We start from the raw sequence: 24,038 nt of genomic DNA on the forward strand, positions 1-24,038 counted from the left end.
TTTTATTCTTTTGCATGTATATCCAAAATCACAGATAAACAAACTTATAATAAACGATAGTGCAGTCATGAATCCGAGCCAACAGCAACATGAATGATTAAGAACAGGACCCAATACACTTCTCTAAATCGTAGCGGACAATATAAGAGAAATATTTTTTTTTATCTTGAAAGGACTAATAGTATGAACAAAAATCTCTTCCAATAATGATAGGTTTTTTTTCTATGTATATATATAAGAGATATTGATATAAAATGACAAGTTAAAAATGATTATCAATTGATGCAAATTTGACATTTCTTTATTAAAAACGAAATTACTCAAAAGTTCTCCTTCTGTCTGTCTCTAACCTTTGAATTTTTCTTTAAATTTTTCTATCATATCTTAGCCTTTATTATTACTGATTATTCAAAATAGCTTATATTCATTCAATTACTTAAAAACTTTTTTTTTATTCAAGCATTTTCTTACAGGTTTAAGATATTTTACCGGAGACATAAAAAACGTCACCAAGTAGTACTGTATTATTATTTTATCACTAACTATAAACAATTTTCTTTGGCATTAAAGAAGCTCTGTAGACCTTATATAATACAAATAAGTAACAATTAAAAATAAAATTATTTTTGCATAAAAATTATAATTTTTTTTTTAGAATTCCTCCCAAAGAGATTCAAATTGGCGTTGGAACTCTTGTATACAGTAAGGAATATTGGTTATCATGATGTTTTCTCTGTTCTTAAACCGGGCACCTTTAGACCAGTTAAAGCTGCCATTTATGAGCGTTGAATGGTCAACAATAGCAAACTTATTGTGCATATAGCCAGTTGTATTGTCGGTCTTGTATGGTATACCATGGTCGCGCTGGAGTCTTTCTGCATCTGCACCCTTTCCAGCCGCCTGTTGGTTGTCGGTGATAATTCGGATATTTACCTTGCGCTTCTTTGCTGCAATTAGAGCGTCAGCCACATCATCATCTGTCAATGAAAATACGCAAATATCAATGCAATCTCTAGCCGAATTGATAACAGAAATAAAGGCCTAGAATGTAGAGTAATTTTTTTTTTTAGTTTTGTACATATATAAAAAATTGATTTTTGTACCTACATTAAAACTCTCTTTGGACGGGAAGAAATAAGCCTTTGCAAAGTATCCCTTTGATAACACATTGGAACCAGCTGACTGAGTAAGCGAAGTAAAGTATCGAGTGACTTCTCCAGCTCCAGCTCCAGACTCAATAGCTGGGACCATAACTCCATCAGTTGGTACAACTTGATCATTTATATCTGAACGTTTCTTTCGTCCTGCTTTCTTGGCCGGAACGGGCTTCACATCGGGTACTTGCTGGTCATCATCATTTTTAAGGTCCTCTGCTGTCTTTTTGGCTGAGGTGTTAGACCCGCGTTTAGGACGTCCTTTTTGTTTGATTAGCCCGGTTCCCTCTGGAAAATCATCACTCGGAAGATACTCATCGTCCGAAGAAACAGATCCACGGTACGGAGGATCGTCATCCTCAGTATCAGGTACCACAAATGCATCATCGTCACTATTTCGCTTCTTTCGGGTTGCTCTTGGAGCCTTTTTCTTTTCTTTTGTCCCACTAGGCTTTTTTTGTGGAGTAGGAATCGACCGATCACTCGAAGGCTGTTGTTTCTCTGGCTCATCAATAAGAAACGCCATGTGTATGGCAGATGAAACGCAAATCTGCAGCCACTCGATTAGGTGGCGCTCTCGGCCAGATTTCCCTTTTAACGCAGCCTCGAACATTTGTTGAACTGTCTTTATTGTGTTAGTGGGGCTGTGAGATTTGCTTGTGAGAACAGTCTTTAGACGAGCCGATGCCTGATCTTTGAGGTTTTGATCTTTCATCAAGACGTTTGAAGAAGCCATTGTCTAAACATAATAAGTACACATATTTTGCTGTGCCAAAGGGAAAGAAAATAGTATTTTCGCACCTTCCTAATATGTATGTTTCCTTACTTTTTCTATCAGTTCTTGATAATTGGCCTTCTTTATTTCAGCCTCTGTTAAAGAAGACCCTGATGGGCAGCACAGAAGCTCAAACAAGTGATTCATTTCTGAATAAAGTTGAATGATTTATTAAGGGTATATGGATATGTAAATAGAGAAGAGAAAAGCGAAAGAAGATGAAAACAAAACAAGACAACCCAAAGCTATAAAAAGATGTACAGATAAAATAAAGTACGCTATCTTAGGGATGTAGTACAGAATGACACTAACAAAGTGCTCGTTATGACACTGAGGTACCACAAAGATCCTTTCTTTTTTGGCTTGTTTAATTAAGTCAGAGTAGCCTTGTCCAAAGGCTCACAAGAGAAGAAAGTAGACTATTTTTTCTCAGACTAGTAGAAATATCTCCTGTTGTTTTTTTTTGCTCTTTCGAAAGAAGAAGAAGAAAATCTTGTACCTTGGACCGTTTATAACCAAAGCACATTCCTTTGGTTTTCTTTTATATAATGTACTTTGCACTTAAAATAATTCATTGTCCAATATAAAATTATCTCATTTTACTAACAAGTACACATGTAAAAGCTCCCCCTCTTTCGAGTCATTTTGTGTATGTAATTTTTGTTAATTTTAAAGAACAAAAAATTAACAATAATAATAAAGTAATCTGGTTATTCTCAGTTCCAAAAAGTACTGATTCTATCAACACCATCAATTTATCAAAGCTATCATTGGTAATTAAGCCGCTTACAGTGATTAAAAATCTAATCAAGCGTCAAGCGGTTCATTTTCAGAAGACGTATCTTTGGGAGGGCCATCTTTGTGGGATTCCACCCAGGAATCAACCTCATCAACCGCTCTGATAGGAAGACCCTTGTGTCCCATCAAAAACCCTTGGAGATGAGCCATACTGAACTTCAGATTCGGAATACGAGCAGCAAATGTTTCTGACAGTTCCCGACTTTCGGTCTCTGTTAAGCCAGGGTAAAACTTTGTAAACAATTCACGAGCCTGTTCTTGAGTCGCGTTCTCAAAATGAACTCTAACGTCGATGCGACCTTATAATAATAATAAAAAGTTTGAGCCTTGCTTTCAGTATACCACCAATATGAATTTACCTGGTCTGATCAATGCAGGATCTAGTTTTTCTTTATGGCTATATTATGTGTAAATCAACTTTAGCCCTCGTCTCTTATAAGCCCTAACAACACTTACTTTGTAGTCATGCAAAGAATTCTTCCTTCTTGTGCTGCCACACCGTCAATTGCATTCAAGAGACCTATGTAATTAGTGAATATTGTGCTCTGTTTACCAAAGAAATAACAAAAGAGAAACAACCAAGTATATATATATATATATATATATACCTGAAAAGGTCACGCTATTGGTGCCACTTCCATCGGCTCTGTTACGATGAACAAATGCAGCATCTACATCTTCAACCAACAGAATACACCTATCGATACCTCTTTTATAAGAACTATGGTTATGTGATAAATTTTAAAAGTTACCTATTCGGTGTACCAGACACTAGTTCACCAAGTGTGTCATCGGTCAAACCTTTGTTACTCAAGCTTACCACATATATATTAAGCCCAAGTTCACCCTATATTCACTAGAATTTATATCACACTGAAGTAATTTATTTTCTTTAGTATACTTACAGCAAGCGAATACACGAAGCTTGTCTTGCCTATTTAAATAGCCATAATCAACATGTTAATTAAACACATACCCATATATATATATATATAGTCTATTTAGTGATTTACCTGAGCCAGGTGTTCCATACAAAAGATATCCTCGACGATAAGGAATTCCTCGATCACTATACCATTTTTCTGATACTAAGAATTCCTTGGCATCTGATACCAACTGTGTTTTGAGACATGGAGGAATAACAATTGTACTAAGGGGTCTCTTGGGTCTTGATCGTGTTCGGCGCCAATTACCATAACCATCTGTTTTTTTTTTTTTTTTAATTTTTTTTTTAATTATTTGTTTGTCAGAATATATTCATGCAAATGGATTGTAGGAAAAGAGCGTGCTTACCCGCAGCAAAGACTACTGTACGACTAAGATCTCTATCAATAAACTTTTGTTGGGCATCAAGTACAAGCTGCTGTAGAACATCTCTGGATCGACCAAACGTACTAATGTGAATTCTTTCAAGAGATGACTTTGTTACAGCCGCCGCAGAGTTTTGAGATAGTTCTCTATTAAGCCATAACAGTCTATTATTATACATGAGCAGATGGATGCCTAATAATAAGGTAATTGGTCAATCGCTTTTCTCTCACTTTCATAATCTATATTACCGGGAGCAGGCAAAAAGTAGACAGGCGGGAACCTCTTATCCCGATCTTCTCCTAGTGAAGAGCTTCCTGATGATGTAATAGATGTACTGACAGAAAACTGGGTGGTACGCTGACTGTATGGATGCTCGTTCAACCAATTGAGAACCCAACTAGAATACAAATCAACTTTATTTTATGTGCTTTTTTCTCACTACAGTCAAAGCTCGATATAGTGATATGGATGGTGGACAGAAATTTTATCACTATCACTATATCGAAAAATAGTGATAATAAGCAGGCACGGGCCCAAATTTTCCAAAAAATTATCACTATATCGCGATTATCACTATATCGAATATCACTATACCGAGCTTTGACTGTATAAAATGCTCTTTATATTAAACCAAAATACCTATAAGATTCGTCGCGACTATCAAAGCTAGCCGTAACAACCACACGTTTTTTGAGAAAGTCCACCAAAAATCCACCAAAATATCGAGCACCCGCCAAAGCACCTGTCATGGTACATTTGAATATAATTTGGTACACACACTTCAGAGAACAGTGATAGAAACTCACCTCCAATAACCGCAAGCTGAAGACCATTAGTGGCCATTCTATTGAATTCAGACATGAGCCATCAATTCTGATTCTCAAATTCTCAATGGTGCTTACTCGCCCACGCCTAGCCTTTCTGCTACAATGGCAACCAATTTACCAATGGTACCTGATGGCTCACTGTCAGGTAATGTTGAAAGTGAACGTGAGTAGCCATAGCTATTTTGTGTACCCAATGAAAGATACGCGGGCCCTATAATGCCTCTCCTGCCGATAAAAGACATTGTTCAATACAAACAAGAGATATAGTATAAAATAAAAGAAAAAAAAAGATCTACTTTTCTTTTCTTTTCTGTCTTTTTTTTTGGTTCTAAGATACTTGTCAATTGATACTGGCGACAGTCACGACGCTTTCTTTCAAAGAAATATAGAAATGAATGTCTTTAAAGTATACAATATTATAATGAAAAAAAAACTATTCTACAAAGTCATTAACAGATTCTTTTGCACCCAAGGGAAAGTCCAGCTTATTAGCAGCTAGATATTCATCACTCCTGTATTAAGAGATAAAATAGTATTAAAGATGGTTAGCAAAGAAAAATATAATATCTGCTGTGCTGAGATGAGCTGTATATCTCTACAACTTACCAGAACTTGGTCAAATGTCTCTGACCAGAGTCGTTAAGAAGGGTGACAACAACATGGCCAGGTCCCAATTGACGTGCAGCTCGAACAGCAGCAACACAGTTGACAGCAGAGCTACTGCCAAGGAACAATCCGTCTTCTCTGACCAAGAAACGGGACATCTTAATAGCTTCCTCGTCTGTCACTCTGAAAGCATCGTCAACAAATTGGCGGCCAGCATCAAAGTTACGAGTAAGACGATTGATTCCAATGCCTTCAACCACGGTATCAACCTGGTGGCGTCTACGAGTCCCTTCCTTCTCTTGAGGAGCGTACATGGTGTTGTACTTGACCTTGTTGTACAGACCTGACCCAAGAGGGTCAGCCAAGAATACCTTGAGATTCTTCACCAGAGGCTTAAGATAACATGTAATTCCAGAAAGGGTACCACCTGTACCTGCACCCAAGACAAGCGCATCAATTTTGCCCTTTGTCTGGGAGAAGATTTCAGGTCCAGTGGTTTTGTAGTGAGCATCAAAGTTTGCACTGTTCTCAAATTGATCGGCAAAATATCCAACACTCTCGCCTTCCCCAAATGCTCCTGCTCGTTCCCTTGCTCTGTTCACAAACTGGTTCTTGTCAATGATGCTCACAGGGCGGACTTTCTCAACAGTTGCACCCAGCTTTTCCAAAAGCTGGTACTTCTCCTTAGCTTGGTCATCAGGCATAACAATCCATGCCTTATACCCTTTAGCACGAGCAATCATTGCAATTGAAATACCCGTGGATCCTACTGTACCCTCAAATACAGTACTTCCCTTGTGTGGCTTTAATATGCCTGCCTCCTCCGCAGATCGAATGATGTTTAATGCCACTCTGTCTTTAGAACTGCCACCAGGGTTCATAAACTAATATATGTCTGAGAATCCAAAGCTTCTTTTTTTTTGGGTGTGTAATTTATACATGTGTGCTTATCTTTTCTTCTTTATTTATTTATTTATTTTACCTCTGCTTTGCCCTGTAAATAGAAATACATTTGTTTATAGATTTACAATAATGAGTTCATTGCTAAATCATATTGTGTAGAATGACCTACGAGAATAGTGCATCCCGTGGCTTCTGAAAGACTCCGGATCTTCATCAATGGAGTATTACCAATGAGACCATCGACACCTTCTACATATTCAGGTTCCTCTACAGCGGCAGGGGCGTCTTTAGGTGAAAGATAGTAAAAACATCCAGTAGCTAACAATGTCAATGCTGAGCCTGTCACCAAGCCCATTATCAGGGCACGCTGATCTGCTGTTGAAGTCATGGCAAGGAAGATAAATGAGAAGAAAAAAAAACTCTGCTGACGAACAAGTTCGTGACTTGTCTATGATAGAAAGTCATTCTTGATCGTGCTCCTTTATTCGTTACTTCTTTAAATATAAAAATTTCAGTAGTAGTAGTAGTAGAAGAAGAAGAAAAAGCCAAGTTTCGAATTTGAGATTATAAAAATGGAATCAGATCCTTTTATTGAGATCACAATGCAACTGGCTAATGTCGCATTAAATACTCATGCCATGGACACCATGGATGTGAGTTTTAAACAAAATTAAATATGTGTATATACAAGGAAAGGAACAATAATATGGAATATTTCCAAAGCTACCTGTTATTGCCCGTCTCTTAGGGAACTCTAGAGACCATGACTGTCTAGAAAGCCTTGTCCATTTACGTATTCATTTAACCCAAAAAATAAATGACAGCTCGCATGCTATGGAAATAGTGATAGCGTGGGGGCTCCTCGAACGTCTTCGTTGTCTTTTACAAATTAATGAACCTGATATTCAAGTACAGTATAATTTATTACTTATTTCTACTTTTTTTTTTAAAAAAAAGATATTAAAATATACAACCAACTGATTATGGAAATATTGAATATAGTTCGAGTGCGCGTGGATTATTACAAACCTTGCAGTAATATATATATCTATATATATATGTATTAATAAAGTGCGTAAGAAAAGCTATTAATCCGTATTCTTGATAGGCAGGAGAACCTAAATACCAAAAGCATATAATTGATGCCGGATTTTTCCTTCCTTTGCTATACTGCTTGTCTTATGCTGGTCATAGTAGAGCACGCATTCAGGTGATAATTACATTCCATTTCTGTCCAAACGAGTAATATTGAAATATGTCTATATGGGTGTATTCAGGCATCGTGGGCGTTATCAAATCTGACAGCAGAATCTGTTATTTTACGTGAACAATGGATGTATCATGGCGCACACACCATGATAAACCAATTAAAGCTCTTGTGTGCAGAAGATATAGTTCATGACTTATCGATAGTTGAAGATAAACGAGTACTTGGTTGGTCCCTTTCTAATATGTGCAGAGGTGGATTCAATAGTACCAATTATCAAGAAATGGCAAGTAATATGAATGTATTAAATAATACAATACTGATATGGTGCTATCATGATTGTTTTTTTTCTTAAAATATTGTGAAAATAGTATTTGGGAGCCTTTGATGCACTAGGTCTGTGCGTTCTTTCTTCAGACAAACAGTTATGCACCACTGCATGGTAAGGATCAGGAGTAAATGTAAAATACCTTAGTAATGATGTTATTGTTCTATTTGGGGGGCGTGGCTGTAGCTGGGGATTATCTCGCATTCTGGATATTAAGCATCCCAAAGACTTTTATGAGACCCTCTCTTTGCCGCCTGCCTTTTGTCGTCGTCTGGTAGAACTCTTAAGGTATACATTTATAAAGAAATAAATATATATGTACATGTACATATATGTGCTGCAGATAATTTTCTTGAAAGAGTATATTCCCTTTCATTAGAAGCATTGCATAAATAAAGTTTCTTTTCAAATGCTTAGAACTGTAAAAGCACATGTATGGGTCTCCATTGATCAGCATAATCATTTTGTGTCTGCTATAGTAATCGGGATGATATTATAGTGCCTGTTTTAAATATAATATACTGCCTGGTATCTGGTCCCTGGAGACTAGCAGAATGTTTTATGGTGACAGATATCATGTCTTATCTTTATCACTGGATGACTATTCAAACCTCTGTATCTTTACGTACTAGTGGTATCAGGATCGCTCGTTGTTTAGTTCAACATCAACAAACGGTGAAATATAAGGTTTTTGAAACGGTGGATTTTGGATCAATTTTATTATCGCTTGGCATCCCCAACCATGTTTACTGTGAAGCAGCCGTCCGATGGGTAGTTTCATCAGAGGAGACCACCACATGGTCTATTACCCAAGAAGTGCTTTTATTCCTCTTTTATTATTTTCAACATTCGAGCAATGGCCTGATCAGGTAAGACAATAGGACAAATAACTTTATTCCCAAATCATGACTCAAATTATTAAAAAAAAATTCAATAAGCACACTGGGATCACTTCAAATAATACCAAAATCTCTGGTTACAATTCTTCATCACCCTGATCTCCCTCTGGATACAAGTCTCCAAAGTGTTAGTGTGATAAATATATTCTTAAGCCGACTGATAAGTCTCGATCGACAATCAACATTTGTGTCTGTCTTATTACAAGAAGGAATCTTGCCCAGTTTATCTTTTTTATGTCAAAAACACCAGTCAGATCAATTTACCCATGAATCCAACAAGCTATTCAATTTAATTTAACAACCATTTAAAAAAGTGCCTTTTTGTTTTTGATAACTTGAATATTATATATATAATAATGTTATTTTATTTTATTGAAGAAAAAAGAGGGAAAATTGACTAAGGGTATACAAATGTGTGTGTGTGTGTGTTTTTGTAAAATGTGTGGGTTATTGGGAGAAATAGAAAGATACAATGGCCAATATATCGAATCGTTTAGATACTATAAGGCTGGCACCAGGGTAATTTTTTGGTGTGCGTGTGTGTGTGTTTTTTTTTGAAGAAGACTTTTGAGATAAAGACAAAGAGAAGTAGAAAAGAAAAAGAAATGCATGCGAAAAGGGAGGAAAAAGGCGCGGCTTAATAGCCTCGCATGGCTGAACTCTCGTTCAGGGTAAGGGTGACGACAATATCTCCAACTGGCGAGACTTGTATTCTGTGCAAGGCGTCTTGTATACAATCCATGGTTTGATAAAGTTCGTCAAGGTCTTCGAGAGACATTCCTTCGTTTGGTTCTGCTTCTGCCAAGACATCAACAGGCGAGTCTTGGTCCATTACTTGACAAGGTGTCGTAATGCCAACCGCAATCCGGTCAACCAGCCAGCGGTACTTATCAGCTCTTTCTTGAATATCCTGTCCCTGAAGTGGATCCGCTTGGGCACTTGAAATGTCTATGAGATTACTAAATTCCTATGTTAATCGCCATCAGTTTTTTTTGATCAGTGCTTTGTATGTACCTTGTGGTGCGCTCAATCACGTCTTTCCAAAAGTCTTGTTCCATCTTGACATCAAAGGTATCATAGGAGGGACAGGTAGGTTGACTAAAGAGATGAGTGTCGTTGAAATAAAGCAATTTTACATACCTATTTCGACGAGTGTGTGGATTCCGAAGGATAGGTTCTGAAAGGTCATCCTGTTCTTAGGGATTAGCATTGACTTGGGATGGGCAAAGTACTCAAAGTAAAAAGCTTACCTGGTCATGGTCTTCTTTACTACCGCAACATCCCATTATGCGGCTCTTCAGTAGCTTGATCCGTTTATAGAAAGTAGAAAAAAAAAAGAAGAGGGAAAACCGCTCGGCCCAACGATGCCACCATAACAAGAAGAATTTTTTTTTTAAAAAATAAAACAACCCACACGCCCCATAAACCCACTCTACGTCATAGCCTTCCCTTCACTTCCTTCCTCTCTTCTTCTTTTCAAATGCTCGAAGGCTTTCTTCTGAGATATCTTCGTCCTGAAGAACATTCAAAACACTTGTAGGAACTATGCAAGAACTAGTTGCCGTGTAGGAGGTGTTGTCCCACAACTTTGATGCAGTAGGGAGTGGCGACAGGTAAGGCACTTTGACGAGTAGACGCCGATAAAGACGCCGCTTTGTACGCGGATCAACCGGAACAGATGTGGTCTCCAAAGGCACATCAAAGGAAGGATCCAGAAGATGTACCATTGAAAGTGTTGCATATGGTGATGCACCAGCTGTGTAGGGAGATGGTGGCGCAGGTCGACGTTGAAGCCGAGAGAGTGGCACGAGCACACTAGTCGGACACAAATGCATTATGTCCGCATCCTGCCCACGGTCACCATACATCTCATCCCACCGAGGTCCTCCCTTGAGAGTATTGGCTGCCCCACGAGGATCGAGAGGGTCCAAACCACTCTTGGTCTCCAACTCACACCCGATTTCAAATGGTAAAGGGACTTCAATCCGCTCAAGCAGATTCGATCTCCATTTCCACAACAGATTAGCCTGTCTTCCTCGATGTAAAGGTTTGTAAGGGGATTCTGGTAGCTTAGGTTCAAGAGGTTTTTTAAGTCGACGCACTAATGCACACACTGGCTTAGAGAGTGGTGGAGGAGGGGCTGTGTGGGGGACATGCGGAACGAGAGGTTCAGGACGCACCATGTCTTCAGGAAAATTTGCATACACGAATGGCTTTTGTCACTCCACTTGTTAGACTGGATGATTTCTCAAATAATAATAATAATAAAGGTGAAAACACCTACGTGAAGTAACTTGTGTTTGGTTTTTCCAGTTCTTCCGTACGCAGCCTCAAGCACTTTAAGAGCGCTCTTGAGATCTCCTTGATTGGCTCTCTCAATACGGTGCAGACGCTAATGAGAATCAAGTTTTAAATTTTCTACATTCAAAGATCTTCCAACTTTGTCCAGACTTGCCTTTCTGGCCTCAGCTAACTTGTTTTGAATTCTGGCTTCGTCTGTACATGTGATGTATTCTTTGAATAATTTACGTGCTCGATTGACAATAAAAGTTCTAATTTGACATTAACACCTCATATAATAATTCGGCTTCTTGTGTACCTTGCCCTATCATCAAAAAATCGAGATCCCTCTGCAAGAATGCTTTTGTATAGTGCACGCACATATGCTTGGTGTGTCCCTGGAGTAAGTAAAGCCATGTAGTTTATGCAACAAGCCACACACGCACGGTATAGCTATGTGACTATCCATTCCATGCTCAAGACCCCAAGTATCTTTAGAAAAAAAAGTTGAACTTCTCCTGTCTATTTCTTACAAGATGACAAACCACAGCTTCACTATCTATCAGAGTGAGCGTATGATAACCTATTCATATAAGTTGCTATGCTTTCAAAGACAGCCTAAAGGGCTTACATGAATTTATGGTATCTAAAGAAAATATCGATTATCTGGATTCTTATGACGGTAAATAACATATAATTAATATAAATAAATAAATAAATAATATAAAATAAAATAAAGAAATATCTGGTGAATTTATCTCAAGTCTCCCTGTTTAAGGTGTATTTTATTATATAAACACCTTAAGAATTAAATAAAAACATAATATTATAATATAGTTTATTGTATTATAATATTCAGAATAATTTTTGATTAAAGAACGTATGGCACCATGAGCTCCTTTTTTTTTTAAAAAAAAAAGTAATAAAATAATAAACTTGTCCAATCTACGAATAACAGACCCGTTTTTTTTGCCTAGTCCCTACAGGGGGAAGAATCCTGCCTCCTAGAATATTAGAAACACATACATACACTAGCCCAGGGTCTGTTTTTTTTAAAGAAAAAAATAATTGATTTTCTCCAAAACCATCAGTTGTTAGGAGTGAAATACCGATATACATCCAGAACTACGGTCATTATATTTATGAATGGATAAAACTTGTTTATCAAAATGATCTCAAGTAATACATATATAAAAAAAAACTTATCCTAGTAGATTAATAATACTAGAGAAAATTTATTTGATTGCTCTTTTTTTTTTTAAAAAAAAAAGATTAATACTAATAACAGCATTGTACTACTGAACAAAGGTATTTAGTCTATATACAGATCTCCGAGAATACACTTGTTGTCTTTGAACAGCGTACATCTTTAATTGTTTTGTGGCAAGGGTTGAATGAGGGCATTAAGAATACGCGCCAGTAAATCGGACATTATACAAGTAAAACTATATAAATCATATATCAGCACCCTGTTGAAAGCATTGTCTAAAGTTAAACTAAATAGAAACTAAAGCAACCCAAAATAAAATGAAATGAAATGTAAAGGTAATTGAAATACCTGCTGTAAATTCTAACTGTAACCAGACGATGAATACATAGATAGGATAAAAAAGAGTTCATAGTAGAGTTACTCTAATGAAAATGTAGTCATTTTCACGTTCGAACAATCGAATCTGCTGCAAGGCTTCTAGTACCCTCTATATAAGAAATATATCACACAGACATTTGACACACTCGACGTCGTGAATTGTGATACCGATTCTGCTAAACTCTACGTGTAAAAGCAATTTTCAAGGGGTATACATGTATATTTGAATGATTGTGTACACAACATTACACAACACCAGAAACGTTACAGATGAATCAATAATTACAATTATATAGTGTTATTTCTTGATATCTAATAGTCTATATTTCTGGTAATACATATTTTCTAATGATAAATTCTAGATACGCTGCCCTAACATTCAGCCTTCCCCCCCTTCTTTCTCTTTCTCTTCTTCTTTTTATTGAGACCATATCGGCTTCATTCATTAGTGGACTTAATTAGACTATTTGTTTTGTTAAATTTTCCCTTGAAAGTCTCACAGGAATAGGCGGAAAATAACCTTAACCCTATGGTGCTACATAAAAACAACCTTGATAGTTGTTGTTCCGAGACGAGGAGTAGCTAAAACAGCAAAGCCGTGCACTCTTCTGGGAAAAAAATGAATATACCTCCAGATTATTGTAATACAGTATTGTCTTTACTCAATATCTATCCAGGCCGACTTATGAGCGATATTATAATAATTTAGTGATATTTGAATGCCGATCCTGTCGATTGATCGTTTTGCAAGCGAACATACAAGGAGTCTAAACTCTAATTAGTGACAATTCTTTACATTTCTACTACACGTAACAATGACGTGAAAATGGGGATATTATGCAAAAAGCCAAAAAATATAAAACAGAATAAGATACATATATATATATATATGTACAGTTTAGAGTATATTGTTTTTGACTTATTGTGTGAAAATCTAATGGTTTTTAAGCCAAGTAGACACACTTTGTAGACAATGTATATTATCGTAAATACAATTATACTCATATACAAACCAATATTCTATCTCCTTAATATGATTTGGAATTATTGCAAAGAGGAGTTAGAGTAGGCTGTCTCCAGAAGCCAATTGATCAGATTTCATGAGTACTAAGCCCAAGAAATAAAAGACAATATAAGCTTTTTGAATAGTCAGCAAGACAAAAATAAAGAAGTTGGTGATTGCAGATATTCTCCATCATAGAATGTACTATATGTTTACTGTTATCTCAAAATTGAGTAATTAATCAAAGATATTGAGATCGCTATCATTCTGATAATGCAGAAAAGAGGTTCTGTATTCAATCTGGCTGTACCATGACAATATATGCTTAGTTACATTAACATGATAGCACAAACAAATTAATACTCACTTGATTCTTGAGCAATTATATTGAACAAGAAAGTAATTAAAATACACATGAAGTCAAATCAGGAAATTATCTCTTTGTGTCTTTGCTGCTCATTATCAAATTGAGGTTGTGTTTGGCAGAAATCCCATTTTGAACAGTAAAAGAATCGATTACAAGCATGGACTTAGCATGGTGTGGCAGATATTATATAAAGGCATCAAGATATTGCCTATCTTTTTTTTTGAGTGTGTAAAAACATTAACATACTACAGAGATGCGCTTCGCAGTTTTATGTGTAACACGACGGTTTGGTTTGATCATTAATTGTAAAAAGAAATCAATAGTTTGATCTAATATGATATCAAACCTGCAACGAAGATATCATATTGTTTTTTTTTCAATAGTCTAAAATCAACTCAAAATACTAAAATTCCAAATTGAACAATAGAACAGATATTATATATATATGGTCCTATATTTGCGCTGTTTATCACTACTAAACGCATGGTACATATTATGTATTACAAGAATACTATTTAGTTCGGTTGCTTCAATAACATTTAGACTACAGGTAATTTCAAAAGCTAAGGTGCAATGTAGACAATTGCTAGTTTCTTGTTCTGGTAAATTGCTAAACACCCATAAATAGTGTAATAAGAATAAAGTTATTGAAACATAAAGAATATATCTATGTAGACTTATTCAATTCCATTTTGTTCTACAAACCAAACGCTGGAAGTGAACACTATGTACAAATTTGATACACCTCCTTGTGTATCTCTGTTATTAAATATATATTTAATAGAATATTATTGTCTGAGAATAATTCTTTTTTTTTAAAAAAAAAAACACGCACACACAATGTTCTGTGCGTGTATATTAAAATGTGTTACCATGGCAATAAATATCTTCATCAACACACACAGACAAACATACACATACTAGGAGGCTTTAAATATCAGGTATACTCTTTTTATAATTGAAAAAAAAAGATGTTGAATATATTACTTTCATCGACCTACTATTGTGTATGTGTGTATGCATAATAAGTAAGTGAGAAACCAGAGTTTAGGATTCTCATCCCAACTATAGGTGATTTGTAGGTTCATTTTTATTTCTGTTTCCAAATCTATATATACATTAAGCCTAGAGAGAATATTGAACATTCAGCTTACATATGGCTGTTAGTAATTATACATATAAAATACATGATTCTTTTTATTTAAAAGAAGAAAGAAAAAAAGGATTCTATTTTGAATATACATCAAATCAACTTTTTGATCAATTCAATTGGTATAAATTAACTGGTAAATATTTAGTAGTCTTTCATATGCTTACCAGCATTATCAAACACTTCATGCTACCTTTTTTTTCCTTTTTTTTTTTACAAATCAACAAAACCTGCAGGATGGTCCGGACCATGAAGAATAGATTGTGTCTATTTTACATGTACGTAAATCCCAACTGCATTTGCCCAGCATCCTTTTTATTCCCCGCAAAAAAAATGAATATCGTTTCAGCTAGAGGTGTTCTTGAGAGACACAGACTAAGGGGTGAGGGTGGGGCTAAAACAGATTTGTTTAATAATAATAACAGCAATATATAATAGTAATATATGCTAGGATATGCATTTTCTGTTAACTGTTTGAATAAAGGAAAAGCTAGGGTTAAATTTGAAAGTGAACAGTTGGGTAAGGTAGGAACATACAAGCAGGCATGGGCAGGCATGGGCAGGCATGGGCAGGCAAAATAAAATCTCAAAATTAACTGTACATTAAGCAAGCAAACAAGCAAGGCAAGCGTTGAATTAATAATATCAATCATTCCAAAATTAAATAGTTGACACATTTATTATTGATTTTTCTGATTCTGCCTACTAGCGTAGAGCTTGTGTGCATGTCTGAGCAATAAATAGCTAAATGTTTTATACCAGAATATGTTGTTGATAGACGCAAAGGGATTGCACGGGAAAAAATATTAATAATAATAATATGGTGATGATGATGATCGAATTTGAGGCAGCAATATAAGAGCGGCAACGTACTGCTATGACTCTATACGCCCACCGAGCTGTCCTTCTCTTCTTTTTGATGGATTGAATGCGTGAAGATCAGAGAGTCAATCGCACCGAAAAGGCCATTCTTCAGGGGAGAGGAGTTAATGTTGTCTCTCGTGGGTGGTACACGATCCCTTTACGGTGCACACGCTTGCCGATCTATCTTATAAATAGTGTTTCTCTATACGCATAAAAAGCGTACCAGCCGAGCGCTTGATCACAGAAAGGAGTTGTTTTGTGTTACAAATTGTATAGGATTTCTTTTATCTTAGGGATTCTGTAGAAACAATTGTGAAAGAATGTTTGTATCTCTAAAGATGCTCAACTTTTGTTTGAGCTAGGTGTCAATATCATATGAGCTTGATTGCATATGCTCTCACACTGTCAATGTATGTCCAGTCTGCATTGAGTACATATATATTATTGATATCTGGTTTGAATATTAAAATCAAAATCCCTTTGGTAGCATCTTATGGCTCCAATATCACCCCTATACGCACTTTGCAACTTGAAAAGAGGATTCTGTGTGGTGCAAGGGAGGTGTGACAATAAATGATCTTCCATTTTCCCCCTGCAGAAAAAAGAAGAAGAAGACTCTGCCTATGGGCACTTGGAAAACGAGCACCCCTTCCAAGTCTGTTCCCTTTTTCTTTCTTTCTCTCTCTTTGGCCATGCTGGCGGTGTCTATATAGGGCTAAGAGGAGGTTGGAACTACTTGGCTTCTTTATGTTTATCTCGGCCAGATTGTTTACATGCTGAAGCGAGACTATACAAACAGTCATTTGCCTGTAAAATAATAATAATAATAATAATAATAATAATAATAATAATAACAACAATAATAATACAGGCAACTAACTCAGTTGACCCAATCTCATCAACCGTCCTTCAATTCCTCCTCTCTTCAACTCAATTGTCACAAAAAAAATATTGTCGCACCTATTCTCATAAAGTCCCTTCTCCCCTTTATACCATAAAACATTTATCTGTTCTTGATTCTCTTATCCCTTCTCTCTTTCATTTATTCATCTCTCCAGTGGGTAGCGCCACAAGACTCCTTAAGCACACACACACACACACAATTAATATATATATATATATACATATACATACACATACACATACACATACACATACACATACATATATACATATATATCCTGTCAACATCTAATACCAATCATGACTCCCGAAACATTCCATGGCTTCATAGATACGACTGCCGATACGTTACTCATATTCGAAGCCTGTCGACAGGGTATCCTCCCAATGATCAACCGACGGCTCCAAGAACGGGAAAGAGGCGCCGTGTGTTCTGGTACCGTATTCGTATTCGATGAAAAAGAATCTGGTAAGTAAAAGTTTTACGTTTTAGACTATATATATGCTATAAGAATCAATCTAATATGTTACATTTAGGTATCAAGAGATGGACGGACGGAATGGTGTGGAGCCCGTCACGCATATTAGGAAACTTCCTTATCTATCGCGAACTTGACGGAAAGGAACCCGTCAATGGAAAACGCGCTCTCCCAAAAGAAGAAGGGTTCTACGAAAAGCGAGAATGTTTACAAACCGAACAGACTTCGCTAGACCGGTCTCGGGAGCGGGCTTTAGTAGGTTCTCTATCCAGCTCCTACAAGTTCAAGTACGGCGGCTTAATGAAAAAGACAATGAGCATTATGGTCAATGGATCTCTTCAACATTTGATCAGCTATTACTCTAAAGAAGATGTTCTTGGTCATAAGTTGGCCACGCCTTCGTCTATTCCCCACCTTGCTTGTCTCCGGATTTCTCCAGAGCTTCTTTTACGCCAGAGCTTCAGAGCCCCTCCTACACTTGATCGCCAACACAACGTATTTGATAAGGCATCTTCCCCCGCATCCCCTCCTCTCATTACACATACTCAGCCAATTACGCCACGTAAGACAGTCTTTCTTTTTATATCCTTGTCTATCCTTACACCTCCTGTTTATTATTTATTTAGAGCAACAGCAATTTCAAGCACAACAACAACAGCAACAACAGCAACAGCAGCAGCACCACCACCAACAGCACCACCACCAACAGAACCAACACCATCAACAACAACAGCAACAGCAAAAACAGCACCAGGAACATCAACAACAACATCAACATCAATATCAACACCAGCAGAACCAACACCAGCAGCAGCAGCAGCAAATTCATCATCATCATCAACCAGCACAACAGCACCAAGTACATCAGCACAGGCGTGCTTCAGGACCAATAGAATCTGTGCCACACCAACGCAAGAACACACGACACAGTGTAGATGGAACGATGTCACGACAACATGATATGCGGCATCTTTCGCAAGTCCCTGTTATTTCTAAGCCAAACTCCCCATACGAGGCATATCCTACTTATCCCTCTGAAATACAAACATTCTCAAATGTTCCATCTACACTACCTTTGCCAGTCGATATAGACTATTCCGACTCATCTTTAGCTGTTAAGCCTTATGAAACCCCTATACCCTCTTCTTACATTGTTTATCCGTCCAAGCCGCGATATCCAAAGGAAGCTAATGACTCCAGCGTGTGGCGAGCACCTGCAAAACCCTGCGTATCTCGTTTCCAGCAGTTTCCCACAGTAAATTCTGTAACCCCAATGAACTCACTTTATGATATGCCAGAATCATGCGAGTATGGATTCAAATACCCAGAGGCCGGTTCTTCCAGCCCAGTAATAGACACTATGCACAAATCTTCCTCTGTTTTGCCTAATCTGTTACACCGCTCAACAGTGTCAAACCCAGTGTTTTCAAAAGACTACTCATCATCTCAGCGTATTCATGGATTAGAATACTGCTAAGACAAGTGAGTATGCGTGTATTTTGTGATTGTTTACCTAGACCTTTTAACCTCATTCCCCCCTACAGTTACAGCCCTAATAAAAAAAAATCTAGGCCTGTGAATTTGCTTTGGTTTTATTCCTTATGATTACAAGCATAAGTCCTTTTCTTTTCTTTCTTTAAAAAGGACTCACCTCATACTGTCTCTTTTGTGGTTGTGTAATGATCCTCATTTTTCTTCCCTTTGTGATTTACCAGCTAGCTTATGAATACATGAATACATAAATATATATAAATATATATATATATAAAATATATACGCATTATAAACATTATATATAAATATTATAAACATAAAAATATCTTAAAATAGTGTAGTATTCGCTCAGAATATACATTACTCCTGAGAGACAGTTCCTATAATACTAAAGTAATATTCGTTTCAAGTGCATAACACCGCTGCCGTAGTCTGCTTGTGCCAGCCAGTCAAGAGGAAGACCTATCTGCATAGCACACGCGCCAGATATAGTATATGATGTCTTCTTTTTTGGATCATTCGACCATACATGGACTCTGTAAAGATAAGAGGCCACCAATCCTTGAATACGGACAGGAGGTAAAAGAAGACCATAGGGACTATGTTCCCTCAAAGCCAGCACTACCATCTCATCATCCAAAGACGTGGCTGTAACATTTATCTGGCCTGGTCCTATCAGCCAATCAAGGTTTCCTAGCTGGATGATATGACGCAAAGTCTTGTAAATGTCAATCCAATCCTTGAAGTCTTCCAAGCGTACACCGGTTCGATTAAGATCACACCCAATGCCAAGATTTCCCATGAATGCGGTGTGGAAGCGGTAAGAAAGTGGCGTCAGCCCTTCTGTAACCCAGCATCCGAGAACACGAGGAGGTAGGGCGTGGGAGATACCGTGCTGGACTACAAGTCTAGCGTCGGGACGGGTGTTGTCGCTAGGCCAGCACATGTCTGTCAGTTCTAGGGCTCCAATATCAGCACGACCACCTCCACTTGAACAGGTTTCCACCAACACCAACGGGAAGTCCCTACGAAGCCGTTCCAGGAGACTATACCAAGTTTGAACGTGTCTCACCCAAACTTCACGGGCGTCTCGATAGGTTGACATTGTCACTTCGCTCAAAGGCCGGTTCATATCCCATTTTATATAGTCCACCCCGACTTGACGTATTGTTTCTGAAATTCGCTTGTATACATAGTCCTCTACTTCTGGTCGTGTTATGTTCAACACCAACTGGTTACGAGACTCACTAGACGTCCTATCAGTATAATGATATACCCAGTCGGGGTGAGCTCTGAACAGATCTGAATCTCTGTTAACCTATACATTTATCAAACTTAGACATAAGATAAAAGAAAATAATAAAGCGATTCAGAATGCTTACCATCTCAGGCTCAAACCACAGCCCGAATTTCATTCCTAGGCGGTGAACTTGGTCTGCTAACGGTTTCAGCCCTTGTGGAAACTTGACAGGATCGGCAAACCAGTCACCTAGCCCAGATCGATCACTCGTACGCCCACGAAACCAGCCATCATCCAGAACGAAGAGCTCCACCCCAACTGCAGCTGCTTTAGTAGCCTGATGTAACTGATTCTCGTAAGAAGCCTCAAACTGAGTTGTCTCCCAACTATTGAAAATTATAGGATTGACAGTCATAGAGTTGCGTTGGAGATTCCGAACATGATTTGTAAGGGAGGATCGTGCGCCTGATAGTCCTGTTACACTGTAACCAGCAACAAACACAGGTGTCTCGTAGGTCATATTTGGAAACAATGACCAGCCAAAATCATGCTCGTGAACACCTCCAGCTATGGTTACCTTACCGTCCCATCCGGTATGAACCTCTATAGCCCAACTACCACTCCACCCGAGTGTCCCGAAATACACCTCTTCTTGATCCTGTAAGGCCACATAAGGGTATGTTTGACACGATGGGATTCCACGCCTGGATTCAAGTACTAATGTTCCATTCACAAGATTTTCTGTGTTTACTTGTGTTTCTGCTGCCCATGCGCCAGTGAGTGTTGTTAGCTTCCGTTTACCAAGTATAGTTGGAAGGTGCCAAACGGCAGAATATGCTTTGGAAAGATGTATTTTTATCTCGGTCCGATTTTTTATAATAGTGTGACGCGATATAACATCATTATCAATATCTACCGTGTAGACAAGCTCCACAGAAAACAAGGGGTATGCTTTATCACAGAGGGTGATTTTTAGTTGATTGGACTGAAATTCAGCTTTTGTCCACAAGAGCTCCAGCTCGCGTGTCTGGGTTGATGTTATCTCGGCCTTTAATCCTATTGCTCCATAACGAAGGCCGCCATATGCTGGCATTTCTTCAGCTATGGCCGTTAATGCGGGATCCTGGGAACTGCGTGGGATTGGAAGATTGGCGGAAGAAACATCATTATAAAAATGAAGTCTTCCTCCCCAGTGTAGATTGAGAACTACACCTTCTGATGTGGCACCAATAACATAAGTGCTGCTGTTAGAAACAATAAACCAAGTATTTGACGACGGGTGTTGAGATACTCCAAGAGGAATCATTACAAAAATAATAATAAAAGACAAGCGAAAGAAGGAGGGACGAGTAAAGTTTAGTTGATTCTTTATTGATATATTTTGAGTTTCAAGATTTAATAACCTTTTAATATCTAAATAAACAAAATGAATCATTATGTGTGTGTGTATATTATGTGTTTATTTACTGTGTAGAGTATCAAGTCTTTTTCTTTATACTTGTCATCTCCTGTCCTTCCTCTGCTTCCTCTAGGAGACCCGTGTTACTACGTGTAACTGTCCATCGAGAAGCAGCTACAGGTCTGCTAATATACTCTGGAGAAGTAGGCAATTGGATAAGCTTAGGCCAATTCACAAATTCTGATCCGTGAAGTTGGATAAAGCGCCAGGTCACCAATACAATTGCAAAGCAAAAGGATAGTAGAAATAAATAGAGAAGCGAAGACTCGATGGCAAGATGGGATGGAAAAAATAACGCGAATACAAAGGTTGCGAAAGACAAGAAAAAGGCAGGTGGAATAACACGGATTTGCCATGATTTTCCGCTTGTGTTGATGTCCAGCTGTCCCTTTCCTACACGATAATTTCCCAAGTATAGATCAATTGCATCTTGTCGAGAGCCATCCATGTAATTGTTCTTGATGTAGCGCAAGATTGAGTTTGACAAATCCGAGAGTGCTCCTGCATAGGAGCGTTTACCTGTTCTATTTACGTTCAAAGAGAATTCTTTAGCATATATACACGCATTTATATCTTCAAACAAAAGCATAAGGTCAACTTGCCTGGTGTAGTCTGTCTTGAGTGCACCTGTACCAGAGTAAGCAATGCTTAATACATCAGCATTATCTGCCCAAACTGGAGATGAAGTTAGATAATGTTTTTTTTTCAAGGTTGAACTGGCTATTTTGTTACCATTCTTAAAAATAGAGATAAAGGCTTCATCATTCTCAACGACCTCGGTTGACTGTAAGACATTAGCTTCTCTTAATTGAAGGTCAAGTACCCAATGTGCCAATGCACTCTGGACAACATTGGTACGATCCAGGCAGTCCATACAGTTTGTGCGCACTACTGAAGTTTGCCTCTTTTTAAGCACAGGCGTGGTTGCATCATAAAAGCAATAGCTATATATATATATAGAGAGAGAGAGAGAGAGAGAGAAAGAGATAAATGCTTATACACGAATTTTATTAATATTTGTTTTCATCTTACCTCTGTTTTCGTAACTCTGGCTCTAACATATCCAACAATAGCTGAACACGATTCCACCGCATCTTGCGACATTCGTGATGAAAATCAAAATGAACATAAAATAAACGTGGATTTGCCAGTTTCTCAACGATTGAACGATACAGCTCACCAACTGGAAGCTCGTATCCCTTTTTGTTGACCAAATTAACAAGCACTTGAGATCCGTAGTGTTCAATTTGTTGGTCAAAATGAGTACGTGAAATGTCGAGGACATCTAGATTAGAAAGGTCGTTGTTGAGCCATAGTTGGGGTGTGTATCTTGTGTTTGGAATCTGCCCCCAACGAGCAGGCATGGATCCTCTGGTTTGAACAAATGAGAATTGAAGGGGGTGTTCTGTAGTAGATAGGGATTGAGGTAGATCACATAGCAATATTTGCTCTGTTTCGACAAAATTACTTGCATGCCCTTTAATATCTAGTCCACGAGAGAAGTATCGAGTGCCGTCCCGTTCCAGACTACGACGGCTAATCAGGCCAAATACGACCTGTCTTCTCTGGATCACCGATGATACAATTGCAACAACTACAGCACATAAGTAACTCTGAAATAATAATAATAATTCTCTCTCTCTCTCTTTCTCTCTCTTTCTCTCTCTTTCTCAGAATACTAACAGCCTTGGATTACTGGTAGAATAAAGGCACTCAGCTACGATAATAAATATCAGATACTCGCTTTTGATTGTGTTTTTGATTTATAGGGTATTTTTGTACAGTCTATCAGTCAACTCAATAAAGAAAATCTTACATCTTGAGGATTAGTCTTGTGTTGAGTAGCATTAATCAATTTCTCCATCAAGAATCTATTTGAAAAGAAACGAGTGTCTGCCTATTGATTGTGTAAGCCAGTAAATAACCTATCTTTGTATAAAAGCAAAAAAAAAAATCATTAAGCATTAAACAAACCTCCTCCCATTGAGATCTAGAGTTCTGTCCCAAAGCAGCCTGCTGCTGGATAGTTAAGGTGAGATGGTATTTATACGAGAAATAAAAGCTGTTTTGTTTTAAATGATCTTCAAGCAAATTGATAAACATTTGTTCAGTTTCCATTTGTTGCTTCGTCAGAGCAGGCATTGTGTGTGGGACATGCAGGATTTGAAATGTGGTTGCCCTGTAGATATCGGAACCACACAAAGAGCCGATCCGGGCACGTCCGGTAATGACGATCATATACTCGCCTAAGATAAGGATTATTATCTACTTTTTTCTCTTTTGTTTGCTTGTGTATGTGTTATCTTATTTTTTATAATATTCATTGTTTAAAAGGTAAACTGCATTATATCAAATATTGCCCATAATAATTCTAAGCAACTCTTTGCTAATGCAAACCATATA

The 24,038-nt window shown here is 37.6% G+C and overlaps 9 protein-coding genes across 9 annotated transcripts; 2 read left to right on the forward strand and 7 right to left on the reverse strand.

Annotated features, from left to right (window-relative positions):
- Positions 1-459: 459 nt before the first annotated feature.
- PHYBLDRAFT_159629 (hypothetical protein) lies at positions 460-2,138 on the reverse strand. Its single transcript, XM_018434024.1, has 3 exons — positions 1,981-2,138; positions 1,108-1,893; positions 460-1,041 (listed from the first exon to the last, which is right to left on the reverse strand). The coding sequence occupies exons 1-3, from the start codon at positions 2,074-2,076 to the stop codon at positions 652-654; spliced, it is 1,272 nt and encodes a 423-aa protein (XP_018288290.1). The 5' UTR covers positions 2,077-2,138; the 3' UTR covers positions 460-651.
- Positions 2,139-2,736: 598 nt separating this feature from the next.
- Positions 2,737-5,107, reverse strand: PHYBLDRAFT_148798 (hypothetical protein; the record flags this gene model as incomplete). Its single annotated transcript, XM_018432161.1, has 12 exons — positions 2,737-3,026; positions 3,087-3,124; positions 3,184-3,247; positions 3,336-3,404; positions 3,493-3,574; positions 3,633-3,661; positions 3,741-3,929; positions 4,021-4,230; positions 4,287-4,435; positions 4,678-4,780; positions 4,845-4,882; positions 4,941-5,107. 12 exons carry the CDS (start codon positions 5,105-5,107, stop codon positions 2,737-2,739), a joined length of 1,428 nt encoding a protein of 475 aa, XP_018288291.1.
- An 82-nt stretch (positions 5,108-5,189) lies between these two features.
- Positions 5,190-6,762, reverse strand: PHYBLDRAFT_188062 (hypothetical protein; the record flags this gene model as incomplete). Its single annotated transcript, XM_018439449.1, has 4 exons — positions 5,190-5,377; positions 5,472-6,355; positions 6,454-6,465; positions 6,544-6,762. The coding sequence occupies 4 exons, from the start codon at positions 6,760-6,762 to the stop codon at positions 5,299-5,301; spliced, it is 1,194 nt and encodes a 397-aa protein (XP_018288292.1). The 3' UTR covers positions 5,190-5,298.
- Positions 6,763-6,946: 184 nt separating this feature from the next.
- Positions 6,947-7,936, forward strand: PHYBLDRAFT_159630 (hypothetical protein; the record flags this gene model as incomplete). Its single annotated transcript, XM_018434025.1, has 5 exons — positions 6,947-7,027; positions 7,098-7,283; positions 7,377-7,409; positions 7,483-7,584; positions 7,652-7,936. 5 exons carry the CDS (start codon positions 6,947-6,949, stop codon positions 7,934-7,936), a joined length of 687 nt encoding a protein of 228 aa, XP_018288293.1.
- A 420-nt stretch (positions 7,937-8,356) lies between these two features.
- On the forward strand, positions 8,357-9,120 carry PHYBLDRAFT_159631 (hypothetical protein). Its single transcript, XM_018434026.1, has 2 exons — positions 8,357-8,778; positions 8,848-9,120. Exons 1-2 carry the CDS (start codon positions 8,486-8,488, stop codon positions 9,104-9,106), a joined length of 552 nt encoding a protein of 183 aa, XP_018288294.1. The 5' UTR covers positions 8,357-8,485; the 3' UTR covers positions 9,107-9,120.
- A 216-nt stretch (positions 9,121-9,336) lies between these two features.
- On the reverse strand, positions 9,337-10,094 carry PHYBLDRAFT_182544 (hypothetical protein; the record flags this gene model as incomplete). Its single annotated transcript, XM_018438636.1, has 4 exons — positions 9,337-9,767; positions 9,823-9,906; positions 9,949-9,998; positions 10,059-10,094. The coding sequence occupies 4 exons, from the start codon at positions 10,092-10,094 to the stop codon at positions 9,446-9,448; spliced, it is 492 nt and encodes a 163-aa protein (XP_018288295.1). The 3' UTR covers positions 9,337-9,445.
- A 165-nt stretch (positions 10,095-10,259) lies between these two features.
- On the reverse strand, positions 10,260-11,505 carry PHYBLDRAFT_148802 (hypothetical protein; the record flags this gene model as incomplete). Its single annotated transcript, XM_018432162.1, has 4 exons — positions 10,260-11,021; positions 11,093-11,200; positions 11,231-11,360; positions 11,408-11,505. The coding sequence occupies 4 exons, from the start codon at positions 11,503-11,505 to the stop codon at positions 10,260-10,262; spliced, it is 1,098 nt and encodes a 365-aa protein (XP_018288296.1).
- Positions 11,506-19,324: 7,819 nt separating this feature from the next.
- PHYBLDRAFT_171639 (glycoside hydrolase family 36 protein) lies at positions 19,325-21,482 on the reverse strand (the record flags this gene model as incomplete). The annotated part of the gene is made up of 2 exons (XM_018436638.1): positions 19,325-20,254; positions 20,319-21,482. The coding sequence occupies 2 exons, from the start codon at positions 21,480-21,482 to the stop codon at positions 19,325-19,327; spliced, it is 2,094 nt and encodes a 697-aa protein (XP_018288297.1).
- A 310-nt stretch (positions 21,483-21,792) lies between these two features.
- Positions 21,793-23,891, reverse strand: PHYBLDRAFT_87681 (hypothetical protein; the record flags this gene model as incomplete). Its single annotated transcript, XM_018443671.1, has 6 exons — positions 21,793-22,159; positions 22,217-22,310; positions 22,368-22,579; positions 22,668-23,248; positions 23,452-23,532; positions 23,610-23,891. Coding segments are annotated over 6 exons (1,617 nt in total), but the record flags the coding sequence as incomplete, so codon positions are not given.
- Between the last annotated feature and the right edge of the window lie 147 nt (positions 23,892-24,038).

The sequence above is a fragment of the Phycomyces blakesleeanus genome (genome assembly GCF_001638985.1).
Source record: "Phycomyces blakesleeanus NRRL 1555(-) unplaced genomic scaffold PHYBLscaffold_19, whole genome shotgun sequence".
NCBI classification, from domain to species: domain Eukaryota; kingdom Fungi; phylum Mucoromycota; class Mucoromycetes; order Mucorales; family Phycomycetaceae; genus Phycomyces; species Phycomyces blakesleeanus.

Bases quoted from the DNA above. Each gene is read 5' to 3' on its own strand.
- PHYBLDRAFT_159629 (XM_018434024.1), bottom strand. From the start codon at position 2,076: ATGAATCACTTGTTTGAGCTTCTGTGCTGCCCATCAGGGTCTTCTTTA. The intron at 1,894-1,980 runs GTAAGGAAACAT...TATTATGTTTAG, and splicing joins ATCAAGAACTGATAGAAAAA to ACAATGGCTTCTTCAAACGT. The intron at 1,042-1,107 runs GTAGGTACAAAA...TCTACATTCTAG, and splicing joins CGTCCAAAGAGAGTTTTAAT to GCCTTTATTTCTGTTATCAA.
- PHYBLDRAFT_159631 (XM_018434026.1), top strand. From the start codon at position 8,486: ATGTCTTATCTTTATCACTGGATGACTATTCAAACCTCTGTATCTTTA. The intron at 8,779-8,847 runs GTAAGACAATAG...AAATTCAATAAG, and splicing joins TCGAGCAATGGCCTGATCAG to CACACTGGGATCACTTCAAA.